This window comes from Heterocephalus glaber, unplaced genomic scaffold, assembly GCF_053883595.1.
Source record: "Heterocephalus glaber isolate CG9 unplaced genomic scaffold, H.glaber_assembly_v1.0 deba00000281, whole genome shotgun sequence".
NCBI lineage: Eukaryota > Metazoa > Chordata > Mammalia > Rodentia > Bathyergidae > Heterocephalus > Heterocephalus glaber.
In genome coordinates, this window is record NW_028258139.1 from 11,693,835 (window position 1) to 11,711,647 (window position 17,813).

The window sequence follows — 17,813 nt, forward strand, 5'->3', positions numbered from 1 at the left end:
CGGGGCGGGTAACTCGCAGAATCTTTGTCAGTAGCGGAACCACCGAGTCGCCCTGGCCTCCCGCTGTCTAGTCCAGCTACGCCTGGGGGGGGGGGGGGGGAGACGCGGGCCGGAAGTTGGGGCGGGACTTCCTGAGTCTGCTGCTCTGGCTCCAGAAGGGTACTGTGGCGTGGCTACTCAGCTGGCGCGACTCTGCAGGAGGTGAGTTCTCCAGGCAAATCGGACCGCGCATCCTCTGTCCCCGATGCTCAGGGATGGGGTCGGCCTGGAGCAACGTAGGGGAATGTAGGAGCGCCGGCGCGGGGCGGCGCCTCTCCGGGCCGCCTGGGTCTCCTGTCGTAGGGGTGTCAGTGAGGGCACGCACGGCCCGGGCTCTGCCCGCGAGGTGCTGCGCGGGCTTCATGTGATATCAGAGACGTCCTAGCCCGAGGACAGCGCTGTAGCTGACTCCCCTTTGGATGGGGGGGGGGGGCTCGCTGAGGAGGAGTAAGTAATCATTTGGGCTCCTCGAGGGAGTAGGGCCTGAGGAATCGGCCAGCACTTATCCTGAGGTTCCGTCTGTGGGAGGGTCGCTACTAGGTCTTCAGTACCAGGGTCAGCCTTTGGCCAGGGGATTATGCTTCTAGGCTTATTCAGACTGTTGGCTGAATTCGTTGCCTTGTAATAGTTACACAAAGGTTTGCGTTTCCTTGCTGCCTGCCAGTCAGAATGGCCCGTTGCTCTTGGAGGTTCTTTCACGTGGTCCATATATGTGGGAATTAACATTGACTCGTCAGATGTTTCTCAGGTCTTTAACGGCTCATATGCTAGTTTGGGTCAGGGTAATCTGTGACAGTAACTTGAATTCCTTCTGCAAAGTCTCTTATGTTGTCTGGTGGTGTAGCACATTCACAGATTCCAGGGATTAGGACACCCATGTGGGGGGATGAGCTTTCTGGGCAAGGTACTGTTATGCCAGGCAAGCAAGAAAATCACCAAACACTGGGACAAAGACCAAGTTAAAACTGAAAGGAGTTTATTCACGCGCGTGGACTCCACCCTCTAAAAGGAGTGAAGCCCAGAAGTAGGGGACAGCACAGCTTTTAGTATATGTGCTGCCAAAGCAAGCATGACAGCACAGCTTTTATAGGTAACTCAAACAAAGAAGTTCAGGGAGAGGTCAACATGTTCTTCAACCAGCTGGAAAATATCTTTCACAACCCAGCTTTTTCCAACCCTCCTATCTTGTCAAGATAGGACATTCTGTGGCTACAGGGTTCAGCAGTTACAGGGAGGCACCAGGCCCCATCTGTTCCTGGGGAGCGATAAAGCATGTTTACAGAAGCAGAGTGAGCGGTTAGAAAAATGGTTATCTTGTGGGGAATTCCAGCACTCTGTAAGGGGAGGGGTATGAGGGGAGTTCACTCACAGGCCAAGATGGCGTTTCTTAGGTTCACTTTGGTCTCACAGTGCTACAGAGAATAAGGCGAGGAAAACAAGATGTAAAGCAAGTGCACAGTTTTGCACAATTTATAATTAAAAAAAGAAAAAAATGGTATATGTACATTTGCTTTTGTAACCTGGTAGGATAACCAGAAACAGAAGAGGAACCAAGGGCCTGGTTGGGAGATTTAGCCTCACCCTGCCCAGTAACCACCAGAGAGCAGGGCCTGACATGTTCCAGCCTCCCCCAATGTGCTCTTCCAACAGATACCTCTGCCCCTCAAGAGTAAAGACAAAGCAAGAAATGTTGGAAGAAACCCACAGTGAAAAGTGTCTGTCAACCCACAGACCAAATTTCTTCTTTTAGGTACACATTTTCCAGTGTTTCCTATAAGCTGGTATCTATCTTGGGTAGACTATGGAACACAGCAGCAATCGTTGGCTCTCCTGGAGCTCACTGGGGTAACAGATCATAGCAAACGCATCAGTGAGTTGGGGCAATTGTGTTTGACAGAGGCAGCAGGGGCATTTTAACTAGGGTAGTCAGGGTAGGCCTCACTGAGAAACCTAATGGCGAAGGAAGAGCTGAGAAACCTTTTAAGCCCCCACCCCTTCAGAACCCAGGATCTTGTGCATGCTAGGCAAGCTGTTTACCACTGAACCACACACCTCACCCCTTACCTTCTAAATTTTGAACTATTTGAGTCTGCCCCTGTTCAGTAATAATGATGAGAATTAGAAATCTTTTTAAATAAAACATTCTGAATAAAAATATGGAAATGATTGAGTCTCCCCATGGAAAGAGAGAATAAAGATTCTCCTATGGAAACTTGGCAGCCTCTCCTCACAGACACACACAAACACACACACACACACACACACACACACACACTGTCTCTTGATCTATTTCTGGTGGACATGAATGAGCTTAGTGTTTTCCCTGCTTTCAGTCTCATCTGACACCATACTTCTGAGCACCCTGCCAGGTTAATCTTTTGAGATGTTTTGTTTTGTCTCTCTGATGTAAAAGTGCAGCCAAGGTCTCTTACAATCTGTCCTCAGTGCCCATCCCTCTGAGCTCTGTCTTTGCCGTCTCCTACAAGCTTTGACCCTACACTTATTCTCTGACCTTCTCATTCAGAGTACTAATTGTGGGTTCTTCCATGATCTCACTCTAGCAGCCCTGCCTAGCCCCTCTTCCTTGTCTAAGGAGCCCATAGGTGATGCCTTACCGTTACTCTTGCCACCTTTCTACAGTGAAATCACTCCTCAACCCCTTTCCAGATCACCTTGACTGCACTTCACTGAGCAGGTGGAACTGGCCACTGCCTTCTGATATTCCCCTCAACTTCATCTAAACCTGAAGTGGAACAGACATCCCTCCCCCAGGCCAGAGTGTGCTGGCCAAAAACACTACATCTGGACAGAGTTTGTGCTCTTTCACGGGATAGTGGGAGACTGTTCTCTGTTATCCTCTTAAATACCTGGAGGCTTCAGAAGTCTATTCTGTAGACCAACATTTCACAGAGTACAGGCAGCACTCCCACTGCAAGATTTGTGGGACCCAATACAGTGCCTTTCAGGTTGTACCCTGCTCTTTCATTTTTCTGTCCACATTGGCTGCCCCATGGCTCCTGAGGCCTGGCCTACTTGCTCCTTCTCTCCTCAGCCTTTACACTCTGTTTCTGCCTTGGACTTCCTTTCCCTAGTACCTGCATGACTCTTTGCTTCCTTGACCATTAGGTTTCTCAGTGAGGCCTACACTGACTACCCTAGTTAAAATGCCCCTGCTGCCTCTGTCAAACACAATTGCCCCAACTCACTGATGCGTTTGCTATGATCTGTTACCCCAGTGAGCTCCAGGAGAGCCAACGATTGCTGCTGTGTCCCATAGTCTACCCAGGATAGATACCAGCTTATAGGAAACACTGGAAAAATGTGTATCTAAGAGAAGAAATTTGGTCTGTGGGTTGACAGACACTTTTCACTGTGGGTTTCTTCCAACATTTCTTGCTTTACCTTTACTCTTGAGGGGCAGAGGTATCTGTTGGAAGAGCACATTGGGGGAGACTGGAACATGTCAGGCCCTGCTCTCTGGTAGTTACTGCAGGGTGAGGCTAGAAAGGGGGTTGGACAGTCAGTAACTTAGTCAATGTGAAAAGCCCATGTGCCTTCAGGTATTAAGTGTCCCATATTCTACCCAGAGAGTAGGCTAGGACTGGAGATGAGCCAAGTTTGGGACCCTTTACAGGATAAGGGATGTTAATACTTCTGGACTGGACAAAATCACCAAACAAGTTGTTATAGGTACAGAAATGAACCTGTGGCATCAATATGCACAGGGAGATGAGAGAAAGAGTGAGAACAGCTGGTGCAATGGGAGGGCATCCCAGGAGGGTGGAGACAGGACACCTGCTTTGGCTGCTGCCAAGTACAACTCAGATAGACTTTACTACTACGATTGGCAGCACTGGTGAACAATATTCCGTGTGCCTGTATGTGTCCACAAGGTGGACTGCCTTTGGCTGCTCAACCTTTGGGGCTATTGTACCTCTTCAGTAGATTGGTCTTGTGCATTCTGCTTCATAGCATTGTGTCAGGAACCAGGATTGAAAGGCAGGTCCACAGCAGGAAGCAGACACTGTGAAGGCTGCTGTCCTCTCATGATGTACTTGAGCCCTTTAGGGAGTTCCTGTGCACTCTGCATTGAGGGTCAGCATCTCACTCTTCCTATCTACAATCCTGACTCATGATTCTGTGTCTCCATGGCTGACTATCCCTCCCCTTGGATCCAGGGTCAGGGAACATAGCATTAGTCCCTGATACTTGACAATACCAGGCCCTCTTCAAGTCTCAGGCTGCAGGAGCAGAAGAAATTTTTTCCTAGGAGAGAATGGAGCTAGCCTTTCTGTACACTGACCTGTGTCCTTGCTGGTCTTCAGGTCCCAGCTATGCCCAGCCTCAGAGTTTGCCCCAAGGAGGCAGAGATGGAACCCTCAGCTCCAGGACCATCCCCTTGGACTCCTGCAGCACAGGCTTGTGTGAGTGATACTCCTGTTGTGATCTGACCTGGATCTCTGATCTGTGGGCCCCTCGTCTATGGCACTATTGAGCTGAAAACCATCCACCCTCACTTTTAGCAGCCAGGTACTGAGAACAGGTTCCCCACTGGTGCCCTCATTCTGAGGAGATACATACATCACCTTGTGCTCATCCTAGGAAGCATCTTCTGTGTCATGCCTCATGGACTCAAGGGACTAAGGCTGGGTCTCAGAAAGGAAGTTGATGTGGCCTGGCCCCTGGTGCCCTGAATAGGGTATTTGTTAACCCTTTGACACAGAGATGTGCTGTGATGACTACCTAGGTCCTGTGCTTTGGCCTCTGACCCCTGCCAAGCCCAACAACCAGGCTGATAGGTTCTGTCCTGTGCCCCATTTGCTCTTAGCCCCTCTGAACCTCTTCAGAGAGTCCACGAAGACTCCACCAGCTCACCCATATGGATCCTTCAGCAATGAATAGGATGGCTATTCAGTGTCTGACCCCTGCTTGGGTCAGACAGCTGCTGTTGTACAAGGGGACATTTTGCTCAGACCATATGTGAGCAGGAATGGTTAGGCCAAGGGTAGAGATGGTACAAGGCAGACTTAATGTGTGCCGAACAAAGCAAATTCTGAACAGTGTAAGGGGGAAGCAGGTAGAGGATGACAGACACGACAAGGTCCCCAGAAATGGCCCTGCAAAATAGGCTTGCTGACCAGCCTAAGCAGAGAGAAAATATTAAACAAGTGTCCAAGGGCCCCTGCTAGGAATGTTGAAGGTATCTAGGATTCTGTTAGAGATGAAAACAAGCTGATGAGTACTCATGTTTTAAAAGCAACTGTGGAGAGGGGAAAATAATTGAAATATGTTATGTCCATGTACCAATTCCCTACCATGAATGTAATCATTAAGTATTGTAAACATGTACTTATAAAAGTAAAAAAAATTAATTTGTAACAGAAAAAAAAAAAAGCAACTGTGGAGCAAATTGGCAGAGCAGGCAACTCCAAACACCTGTTCTTCCATGTAACTATCAAAGCAAGTAAACCACCAAGTGGAACTTGTCAGAACCAACTTTTCCAGAAATCTGGAAAATTGTTCATGTTCTATGGCAACCAAACAAATATTAAATCAAGAAGGGAATTTTAAAATACGAAAGCTTATTTGCCTGTGCCCCAACTCCTTTCTGGCTCATTAGCACTTTTGGGGGGGCGGGAGGGGGCCGGGGCACCAGGGATTGAACTCAGGACCTTGGGCTTGCGAGGCAGGTGGCAGCACCACTGAGCTAAATCCCCAGCCCCTCATTGGCACACTTAAAGCAATCAGCCTGCATTCCCAGTGTGGGACATGGTCTCTGGTTGCAGAATAAGCAGAGGAGATCTTACTCTATCTGTTGTAAACTAAGTGGGGCTACTTGAAGAACTGATACACACTACACATCTCTGATCTGCTGGACTCAGAACTGAGACCCCCACCGTGACCTGGAGCATCACTTATACATATAGCCAGCCACCCACAGCCTAGAAAGAAAAGCATGAGAGAGACATGGGGGGAAATGAGGGCCTTCATTAGCACAATTGAGGAATTTAGAAAGTCACACTTATACCTAGGATAAGGTGTCAGCTTGGAAAAGACCTATGAAGATAGTAATCTTTCACCTCTAGCTGGTATCTGGGCGTGGTGAAAGCTAGGAACTGAGGAGATGTTGTAAACAATATTAAAGGAAGGCTCTAGAATGGAGCTTGTCAACAGATTGGGAAAGGTGTTTTGTTTTCCTTTTGTTCTTGACGTTCAAGGAAATCTCTGCCAAAACACTAGATAAAAGAAAGGATATAGCCAGTGGTAGAGTGCTTAGGTAGAATATGCAAGGCCCTAGATTCAGTCCCCAGCACTACACACACACTTGTGTGTGCACCATGACAAGCAAATGAACAAAAAAAAAATAGCTGAAAACAAGCTAAAGAAACAGCCCCCGCTATATGTAATTTGTAGGGACAGTGTACCCAACAAAGAACAGCCTTTGCAAAAATAATATGGAAAACATAGTACATGAATAGATGACTGTGGCCTTCAACAATCTAAAAGAGCAAATATATTTACTGAGTCACCACATTATAATATTCAAACGTCCAGTTCTTAACAAAATCACAAAACATAGAAAGAAGCAGCAACATATGACCCATTCAAAAGAAAAAGTAAATTGGTAAAAAGAGTCCCTGAAAAACAGACATTGGACTTACTAGACAAAGAGTTTAAATCACCTGACTTAAATACACTAAGAAAGCTAAAATGAAACTCTGAATAACTAAAGGAATCAGAAAAATAAAATGTATGAACAAATTCAGACTATCAGTAAAGAGACACAGATTATAAAAATGAACCAACTAGAAATTCTAGAGTGGAAAAGTACACTAAAATATTTCAGTAGAAGGTTTCAACAGCAGATTTGAGCAGGAAGAAGAAAGAATCAGCAAACTTCATGTTAGGATGATTGGAATTGTTTAGTGTAAGGAGCAAAAAGAAAAAAGTTCCACGAAAAGTGAACAATTTTAATGGACCTGTGGGACACCATGAAGCAGATGAATATACATAGTATGGGGGGGTCGGCAAGAGAGACATGAGAGAGTTGAGTAGTAAGACTATTTGAAGACTTAATGGCTGAAAACCCCCAAATTTGATGAAAGACATGAATCTATATCCAAGAAGCTCAGCAAACTTGAGTAGGATAAATTGAAGAAACCTACACCAAGTTTCATTATAATTCATCTTTTTTTTTTTTCAGTTTTAACCATTCATCTTTATTGATAAAATAGGCTCCTATGCCAAAACATACTTTCATACATAAATTTAAAGTCGTGTAAAAAAAAAAAATGGGGTGGAAAACTGTCCTGAAAACAAAGTGACTGTCTTTCAACACCCAAGACCTTAAAATTTATCCAAGCAACAAGGCTAATAATAAATTAACTTGTTTACAAAAATAACCATTTATCAAATAATGTTTTATAATAGAGCTGCCACAATGAATTGCCTCAGTCTTAATCTCAACTACATAGCTCATTTTCTTTTCTTGGAATAAAAACTATTTGAATGAATATGCCATTGAATGAAGGGATACTTTCCTAAAAACCTATAGAAAAGTTTAAAAATAAAAAAATTCCATTTATTTATAAAATACTAATTAAGGCCTCTGAATGAGAAAAGAAATCTATTTAATGTTTGGGCCATTAGCCCTTTTCTAATCAGCCCATCCACCCCAAACTTAAGATAGAAAATCTCTGAAGTGAAAAGTAGTTTTGAATTTTACCAATATATGAAATACTCAAAAATTATCACAAGAAGTAGTATTTCCTTAACAAATTATATACTCAAAAGTAGAATTTTCTATTTGTGCTAATTTTAATATGTATTTAATATAAATGAGTATGATATAATCATATTTGATACTCTTTTATCCTTTTACTCTATACTCACTACAAAATAAGAAAACTTTAGGTCTTAATTGGTATTAAAGCACATTTCTCTATCTGGTAGCTTTTAAAAATTCAACACTGTATATCTGATTTTTTTAAAAAAACAAAACAAATACATGTAAATCCATAATTTCCACCTTCCTTTCCAAATGAAAGGTCAGAAGAAAATTCTTACTGAGTATGAGGACCAGATGGAGCTTAAAAATACATCTAGATTTTTTTTTCCAAAATTTGACTTTACTTTTTTCTTAAAATTTTTTTTTGGGGGGGTACCAGGGATCAAACTCAGGACCTTGCACTTGCGAGGCAGGCGGCAGCACCACTGAGCTAAATCCCCGGCTTGACTCTACTTTTTTGTATTTTGAGAGTAATTACTAAAAAGGAGGGGGGCGTTCTATGAGCCAGAGGAATTCTGAATTTACCTTGAAAGTCATCATACCTATCTTGCTATATCAAACATTTCAACTCTGTTAGCTAAATGAACCATATAATACCCTTAAATAGGTATCAACCAGAGGAGAAAAAAAATCTCATTTTCATAATGATTGAGAATTAAAACTTACTCTTTCAAAGGAGTAGTTTAACCTATTAAGTATGTCTATTGTAAGATCTTCTTTCTTAGAAAGTAATTATTCCTTCTCTTTCATTCCTGAAATGTTTCATACATTTAAGCACATTATAGACAACTGATAGCTAAGAATTAGTTACAGTAAATTAGCTAGAATTAAATTACTTCTTGTTTGTGGTACATATGAAACATTCCTAGTCCATTTAAACCTGGATTTTCTTTGATAAAAAATTAAATTAATGGAAAAGTAGACAAGCAGTCACTTAAGTAATAAGTCACATGGTGCATAAACAATTTAATTCTGACACCAAACAGGAAGAATAAAATTCACTATGCAGATCTCTTATTCATAAAACCATGGCAAAAACTTGTATTTTAAAACTGGAATAATTCTATGAATTCCCATTTACTGGGACTAGTTGAGTTTATATTTATATCACTCAGAGAGCTAATAACACTACCGAAAGCTTGATGTATTCAAGAGTCACCGTGAAAAATCTTTTTTTTGTTCATCAACTAACAGTGGGTCAGTTTCTACATTTCCGTGTTTTGGAATAAAGTTTACAACCATTAAATACTCATTTTTTCATTGCTACCTCTTAGTGCACTGTATATACTATAGAGGGGAAAAAAAGTGTTGACTGAAATTGAATTTTCTGTTCATTCATTCATTCGCTGATCAGCCAGTCTTGGCAACTGTGTGGGGCCATGTACAAAGCTTACAGACTCGGGACCCCTTCAGCTCTTTCTCAGACTCAGATCACTATTGCTCACTAATGCTGACAAAGACGTACTTTCTGATACATCTTCCTTCCGAAGGTTCAAAAATGATTCTCGAGTTATTTGAAGGCTCTCTCTCAAGCCTTTGTTTTCTTGTTCAAGCTGAAATATTCTTTCTTGTTCCTTGCAATCCTGCTGCTCATCAATTTCAATGGCTTTTCTCATGACTGCTGCCATTTCAGTTATCTGGTCAACATGTGCCTGTAACTCATGCTGATTTGCTTCCAAGTGCCTCCTCTCGAGTCCATGCTGAGGTGCTTCAAAGATGTGTCGAGATGCAGCAAGGAAGAATCCTTCGGAGTTGTTACGATGTACCATGTCAATGTTGGAGTGCTGTTCTTTTAGCTTCATTATTATACCCGGATCATCTTTTTTGCTAGCCATTAGCAATCTAAACATTTGTTCTCGCTACTTGCTCATTATAAGTTCCAAGGCAGACTGATGTTCTTCCAGGGAGGTACGCAATTCTTTGTTTTCTTGTTGTAATTGCCTGATTTGTCTATTCTCTTGCTGGATTCCCGTAACTAATGTAGACCGTGGTCGATGTCTTGCAACTTCATTAAGTTCTTGAATTTCTTCCTGATACTGCTTCATTGCTTCTACTTGCTTGTTGAGAGCTGTGGTTTGCCCAGTTAGAGATTCTGCTGCATCGTCATGATCTCGAAGCCTTTCAGCAAGGGCTTTAGCATCAGCAAGTGCCTTCTCAATTGTGCAACTCATTTCTAAAGGAATACCTGAGCTTGAGGTTGGCCATGAACTCGGGCATGGAGACCGTGTCCATCAACACGAAGTCCGCCTTGCCGAACTCCAGGCTCTCCTGCTCCGCCATGGTGCTGGTGCCCGGGCTCAGGTGGGCGGCTCGGGCCGCAGGGGCTGGGCGGCGAGCTCGGGCGGGGCCACGCGCCGCTCGGAGGCGGCTCGGAGGCTGCGGGCGCGAGGGAGGCCACCCGGCCGCTCTTTGGCGCGCTCTGCCATTATAATTCATCTTGAGTGCAACAGAAAGAAGGGTCTCATCTAGTACAGTGAATCCTAATCAGATTAGGAGCTGATTTTTTTTCCTGAGGAAAAAAAAATGGAGGTCAGAAAACAGTAGGATGACATATTTAAAATGCTATGAGGCAAGGTCCTGAGTTCAATTTCTGCTACCAAAAAAACCACATAAAATGTATGAGGAAAACCTGCCAGCCAAGAATTGTATATGGGGCAAAATTATCCTTCAAAAATGAAAGAGAAGGGCTGGGGATTTAGCTCAGTGGTTCCACCGCCTGCCTCACAAGCGCAAGGACCAGAGTTCGATCCCTGGTACCAAAAAAAAAAATGAAAGAGAAATGCAGACATTCCTAGATTGGTAAAGCTTGAGGAGGTTTATTATGAATACACTTCACCACAAGAAATGTTAAAGGGAATCCTAAAGGTTGAAATGAAAAAACAATAGACAGACTCAAAGCCATACGAAGAAATAAAGGCCTCTGGTAAAGGTAATTACATAGGTAAGTATAAAAGTTTATATTGTATTTTTGGTATATGAGTCCAGTTTTTATTTTATACATAATTTAAAGAACAGTGCATAAAAAGTAATAAGTCTGTGTTCTGCCCGGGATTTAGCTCAGTGGCACAGCGCCTGCCTGGCAAGTGCAAGGTCCTGAATTCGATCTCCAGTACCAAAAAACAGCAACAAAAAACCCCAATAAGTCTATGTTCTGACTTGTTTTGGTTTTTTAGTGCTGGAGATTAAATCCAGACCTGCCAAGCATACGCTGTAACACTGAGCTACACCCCTAGCCCAATAAGTCAGTGTTTTTGATCCCACTATTTATCATAAAGATGTAACTTATGATGACAACAAATGATAGAAGTAATAGCTATATTAAGAATTTGTGTGCTACTGAGACTAAGTTGGTGTCAATTGTCTTAGAATATTAAGATATTCGTTGTAATCATAGTAAACACTATGAAAATATCTAACAAATGTACACAAAAGGAAGTAAGGAGAAAATTATGACACTATAAAAAAGTCAACTGAACCCAAAAGAAGGCAGTAGTAGAGGAGTTGAGGAATAAAAAAATGAAAGATACACCAAAAATAAATAGCAATATGGCAGAGGTCCTACTTTTTTAGTAATTACTTTAAATGTAAATGGATTAAACTTTCTAGTCAAAAGACAGAAATTAACAGAATATGTGAGTAAGCATGGTTCAGATATATACTGTATGCAACAGATGTATAGACACAAGTCTATACATATTAGAGTTAAAGACACAAGTTTAAAGTGAAAGGTGGAAAACATATTCTATGCAAATAGAAACCCAAGGAGAGCTGAGGTGACTATGTTATAATACCAGAAAAAAAATAAATCCAAAACCTGGTACAAGAGAGACATTGTAGTGATAAAAGGGTAGGTTTATTAAGATACTGCAGTTTGAGCCGGGGATTTAGCTCAGTGGTTTCGCCACCTGCTGCACAAGCACAAGGACCCGAGTTCAACCTCCAGTACCAAAAAAAGAAAGATACTGCAGTTTGGGCCGGGGATTTAGGTCAGTGGTTCTGCCGCCTGCCTCGCAAGCGGAAGGTCCTGAGTTCGATCCTTGGTACCCCCTCAAGAAAAGATATGGCAGTTATAAACATAAACACGAAGAAAAGGGCCCCAAAATACATGAAACAGATTTGAAGGGAGAAATAGTTCTACAGTAATAATTGGAGACTCCAATACTCTAATTCCAAAAAATGGGTAGAACATCTAGACAGTAGATCATTAAGAAAACAGAAGCAATTTTCCTGCTTCAGCCTCCCAAAGGCTGGAATTATAAGTGTGTACCACCCTATCTACCCAGCAAGAGAACAAGACTTGAACAGTACTACAAGCCAACTGGACCTAATAGACATTGTTATCATCTGATATTTATATCCCTCTAAAATTCATATTTGAAATCTAAACCCTAATATGTTGGTATTAATAGGTGGAGCTTTGGGGAGATGATTAGGTCATCAGGGCAGAACCCTTGTGAATGGGATTAAGGACTGAGGGAGATTGGTTGCCCCTTTTCTTGCCATTCTTTCGCTTTGGATCACAAAAGGCACCATCTCTGAGGAATGAGCCCTCATCAGCCAGTGAATGTGCTAGTACCTTGATCCTAAACTTTCTAGCCTCCAAAACTGTGAGCAATAAATTTCTATCATAAATTACCAGTCTAAGGTTTTGTTTGGAGTTTTTTGGGTTGAGGGGGTGGTTCTGGGGACTGAACTCACTGAATTCATAGCTTTACACATGCTAGGCAGGCTACCTCTGAGCTTTCTCCCTTGCTGCTAAAGTATTTTTTATAGCAACCTAAAGAGACTAAGGAATACATAAAACACTTCACCCAGTGCAACAGATAAACATTCTTCTCAAGTGTACGTAGAACATAAACACTATATGTCAAGGCATTGAAAAAGCCTCAATAGCTGGGCATGGTGGCACATGGCCTGTAATCCCAGCACTTGGGAGGCTGAGGCAGGAGGATTGCCATGAGTTCAAGGCCAGCCTGGGCTACATAGCGAGACCCTGTCTCAAAAAGTTAAAAATATGGAAACCATACAAAGTATTTTTCCAACCAATAACTGGAAAATTTAAAAAGATGTAGAAATAAAGCTACTAGTAGGTAAAAGGAGAAATCAATAAAAATTAACGATGACAGATAAATGATTAAAAACAACATAGCAAAACTAAAGAGATGCAGCAAAAGGAAGTTTCAAGCCAGGAATAGAAAGGTGGTTTAACATAATATCAGTCAGTGTAATTTTACCACATGTATAGAATGAAATAGAACCATGATCACCTCAACTTATGTAGAAAAGGCACTTAGGAGAAATCCACAGGCTAACAACATACTCAGTAGTGAAAGACTAGAAACTTAGCACCTCAGATCAGGAGCAAAACAAGTACGTATGCCTGTTGCATTAAATACCTTCATTAGAGAGGTGGAAAGATAGCAGATCAGTAACCTAACATTACATTTTGAGGAACTACAAGCAGGAGAAAATTAAACCAAAAGCTACCAGAAGAAAGAAAATAAAAATTAGAACAACGATAAATGAGAGTGGAAACTAGAAAAACAGAAGAGTCAACAAAATCAAAAGTTCTTGGAAAAGATTAACAAAATTGAAAACCTTTCATTAGATTGCCAAAAAAGATAAAAATCAGAAATGAAAGTGGGAAAACTATTCACAGCATTACAAAAAGAAAAATAGATAAAACAATGTTGTGAATAGTTATATGTTAACAAAGCCTAGAAGAAAGGGACAAATGTATAGGAACACAGTTACCAGAACTGACTCAGGTAAAAATCTGAACAGACCTATAACAAAGAGGTTGATGCAATAATGAAAACACACAACAAAGAAAAAGTCCAGGATCAAAATGGCTCCAGTGGCGAATTCTGCTAGCATTTAATGAATTATTACCAAATTGTCTTGGATGCCTTCAGCATACAAAAATGGGGGGAATATCTCCTAACTCCTTTTGTAAGGTCAACATTATCCTGATAGCAAAGCCAGATAAAGACATCAAAAGAAATTAAATTGAGCATGGTAGCATGTACCTGCAATCACAGCACTTATGAGGATGAAGCAGGAAGATTGCCACAAGTTCCATTCCAGCCTGGGCTACATAATGAGTTCAAAGACACCCTGGATTACACAGTAAGCCTGTCTCAAAAAACAATGAAAAACTAGCCGGACATGGTGGTACATGCCTGTAATCCCAGCACTCATAAGACTTGAGGCAGGAGGATCACTGCCAGTTCACAAGTTCAAGGCCAGCCTGGACTACACTACAGTGAGTTCAAGGCCTGTGTGAACTATATAGTGAGACCCTGTCTCAAAACAAAACAACAAACAATGAAAAACTAATATTCCTTCTGGCTAGAGATGTAAAACTCAGTAACAGCAAACTGAATTTAATAGCATTTAAAAAGTATTGTACTCTATAATCACATGAGATTTAACCCAGGGATGAAAGAGTGATTTAATATAAATTTAGCTAGGCATAGTAGTGCACACCTGTAATCGCAGCCCTCAGGAGGCTGAGACAGGATTGCTTCAAGTTCAAGGCCGGCCTGAACTACATAACAAGACCCTGTCTCAAAATAACACGTGTATTAATAGAATGAAATAGGAAAACCGTGATCACCTCAACTTATACAGGACAAGTATTTGACAAAATCCAGCTTTGATGATTTAAAAAACAATTGATGGAAACTTTCTCAACCTGATAAAAGCACTTATTCCTAACAACTATGGTAACATCATACTCAGTCATGAAAAATTAAGAACTTTGGGCCAGGGATTTAGCTCAGTGGTTCCGCCACCTGTCCCGCAACTAGAAGGACCTGAGTTCGATCCCCGGTACCAAAAAAAAAAAAAAAAAAAAAAGATTGAGAAAAATTAAGAACTTTGCCCCTGAGATCAAGAATAACATGTATGCCTGCTTCACCAATGCTGTTTATCATCATACTGAAAGTTCAAGCCAGATCAGTTGAGCAAGAAAATAAAAAACATCCAAATTGGAATCATAAAATATTTGTATAAGACATGACCCCAGGTGTAGAAAATCCCAAAGGACCCATCATAAAAGCTATTAGAGCTAATAATTCAGCAAAATTGCAAGGCATAAGGTCACACAAAATCTGTCTTTCTGTACCCCAGCAATGAACAATCTAAAAAAGAAAATTAATTCCATTCACGGGGGGGAGGGGGGCAGGGAGGTGAAAGACTTTTCACTGAAAACTGCAAAACACTGCCAAAAGGAATTAAATAAACGGCATCCTGTATTCACAAATTGGAAGGCAATTTTGTTATAATGTCCACACTACCCAGTGGATCTATCCCAGTGATGGTGAACCTTTATAGATTGAGTGCCCAGATTGCAACCCCAAACCCACTTTTTTTTTTTTTTTTGGTACTGGGGATCAAACTCAGGTCCTTGCGCTTGCGCAGCAGGTGGCAGAAACACTGAGCTAAATCCCTGGCCCCTCAAACCTACTTATTTATCACAAAGTGCCATCACTCCAATTAAACCTGAATACTGAGGTTTTAGTTTAGGAAAAACAACTCATACAACTCATAATGTCATCACAGAGAGGGCTCTGCGTGCCCACTATGGCATACATGCCATAGGTTTGCCATCAAAAGGTCTGTCTTATCAACATTCCAGTGGCAGGGCCAGGGATTTAGTTTAGTGGTTCCGTTGCCTGCCTCGCAAGCACGAAGTCCCAAGTTCAATCCTCGGTAGCAAAAAAAAAATTGGGCCGGGGATTTAGCTCAGCGGTTCCGGCACCTGCCTCACAAGCTCTAGGTCCCAAGTTCGATCCCCGGTACAAAAAAAAAAATTCCAGTGGCCTTTTTTGCAGAGACTAAAAAGTTAATCCTAAAGTTCAATTACACAAGGCCCTGAATGCCGAAACAGCCTTGAAGAAGAACAAAGCTGGAGCACTCACACATTCTGATTTCAGAACTTCCCACAAAGCTTCAGTATTCTAAATAATTTTTTCCTGGCATAAAGGCAGTGAAATCCCTTCACACCCACTAGGATGCCTATAATAAAAAGACAGGAGCTGGGCATGGTGGTATATGCCTGTAATCCCAGCACTTCGGAGGCTGAGACGGGAGGGTCACAGGTTTGAGCCTAGCCTGGGCAACTTACGATTTAGTGAGACTATCTCAAAATTTAAAAGTCCTCAGAACATAATCTCAGTGGGGAGGCCCTGGGGTCAATACCCTTTCCACCAAAAATAAATAAAGAACAAGTGTTCACAGAGATGTGGAAAAGTTAGAAATGTAAGACTATTTAAACAGCATTACCATATGACCCAGCAGTTAGTCCCACTCCTAGATACATATTCAAAATAAAGACAGGTACTGAAACAAGTACATAGGTTTGACTTACAATGATTTGACTTAAAAGTTTTTGACTTTTACGATGTGCAAAAAGTTACATTCAGTAGAAGCTACTTCAAATTCTGAATTTTAATCTTTTACTAGGCTAGTGTTATGTGGTACACTACTCGCTTCTGATGCTGGACATCAATCAAGTCACAGCCCCAGTCAGCATGAAAGTCATGAAAGTAGATAAACTTGTACAGTATGCTGTGTTGCTGAGTTGTGATGTTCAGTAGCTACATTTTCTTTTAAAATATTTTTTCAACTTAAAATATTTTCATTTACAATGGTGTTCAGAGTATGAAAACTGGTGGCCAAAGTCAAAAGGGTTCAAGAGATGAAGGAAAGAAACATACAGATCTAGGGTTACACAAAATACAGTCAGGGCTTAGAACAAAAGTGTGTCCTGCATAGTGGCAAGGTAGGACCCCTGGACCTGAGGCAGGAGTTACATGCTAAATGGACAAAGGTGACCTGTGGCCATCCAGAATGTTCCCTGGTCTTTCTTTTATGTGTTTTTTGTTTTGGTTTTATATATATATATATATATATATATATTTTGATACAAGGTCTCACTGTGTAGTTGAGACTGGCCTTGAACTCACTATGTAGCCCAGGTTGGCCTTGAACTTGTGACAGTCCTCCTGCCTCAGCCTCCCAAGTGCTTGGAATTACAGGCATGTGTCACTGTGCCCAGCTTACCTGGCCTTTCTAAAAAAGAAAAACTTAAAATATTCAGCATCAGTGAAGAAACAGCCTGGGTGTCATTGGCTAGCACAACATGCTCCGATGACTATCCTAATGACTGGCCTCTAGGATTTGGGATATGTGCCCGGATCATCTAGTGGGCAGAATGGCAGTGACAACCAAGATGGCTGTGATCATGTCAAGCTGGATCCCTCCAAATGAATTTATCAGCATATAACCCCATCACAAAGCAAGGAGAATCTGTGTATATACATCATATTCATAGCAACACTACAGTAACCAAAAGATGCAAACAGCTCAACTGCCTGTGGGTGGATGTGATGTGCACGGAATATAATTCAGCCATAAAAAGAAAGGAACTACTGACACATGGATGATCCTTCAGAACATTTCAAGTGAAAAGTCAGGTTCAAAGGTCATATGTTGTATGATTCTATCGTATGAAATACCCAGAATAGACAAACCCATAGAGGTGGGTAGTTTCCAGAAGCTGGAGTGAGAAGGTAGAGATAGACTGCTTACTGAGTAAAGTTTTAGAGGAGTGTGGAGCTAGGATATTGCTGTGTTACCCAGACTGCCCTCAAATCCCTAGTCAGGCAGACCTGATTCATTCTCCCAAGTACCTGGGACTGTTGGCACAGGACATATCTCATGCATGCCTGGCCATGTGTAAGGGATTTTACTTTGGAGAAATGAAAACGTTTTAGAAAATAAAAGTGGTGGTTCCACAGTATTGTAAACTGTTCACTGTAGAATGATTACTTCCTTTAGTGAACTTTATCTGTAAATGATTAAAGGGAAACAAGTCACTGCAGGAGGTGGATAACTAATGGATTTCCCACTTGAGTATGAGGTTCCTTTTGGGGTCTGCATAGGAGATAGCCTGGCCAAGGCACTGAGGTTGCTACTG

The 17,813-nt window shown here is 41.8% G+C and overlaps 1 protein-coding gene and 1 pseudogene across 1 annotated transcript in view; one reads left to right on the forward strand and one right to left on the reverse strand.

Annotated features, from left to right (window-relative positions):
* Positions 1–17,813, forward strand: part of Znf16 (zinc finger protein 16) — a 59,114-nt gene that overhangs the window by 25,425 nt on the left and 15,876 nt on the right. Inside the window, exons 2-3 of the mRNA XM_087184842.1 lie at positions 72–201; positions 4,365–4,463. Of these exons, the coding sequence (XP_087040968.1) occupies positions 72–201; positions 4,365–4,463 (229 nt within the window). The remainder of the gene's footprint in view (positions 1–71; positions 202–4,364; positions 4,464–17,813) is intronic.
* Positions 8,978–10,107, reverse strand: LOC101701055 (FGFR1 oncogene partner 2 pseudogene; annotated as a pseudogene).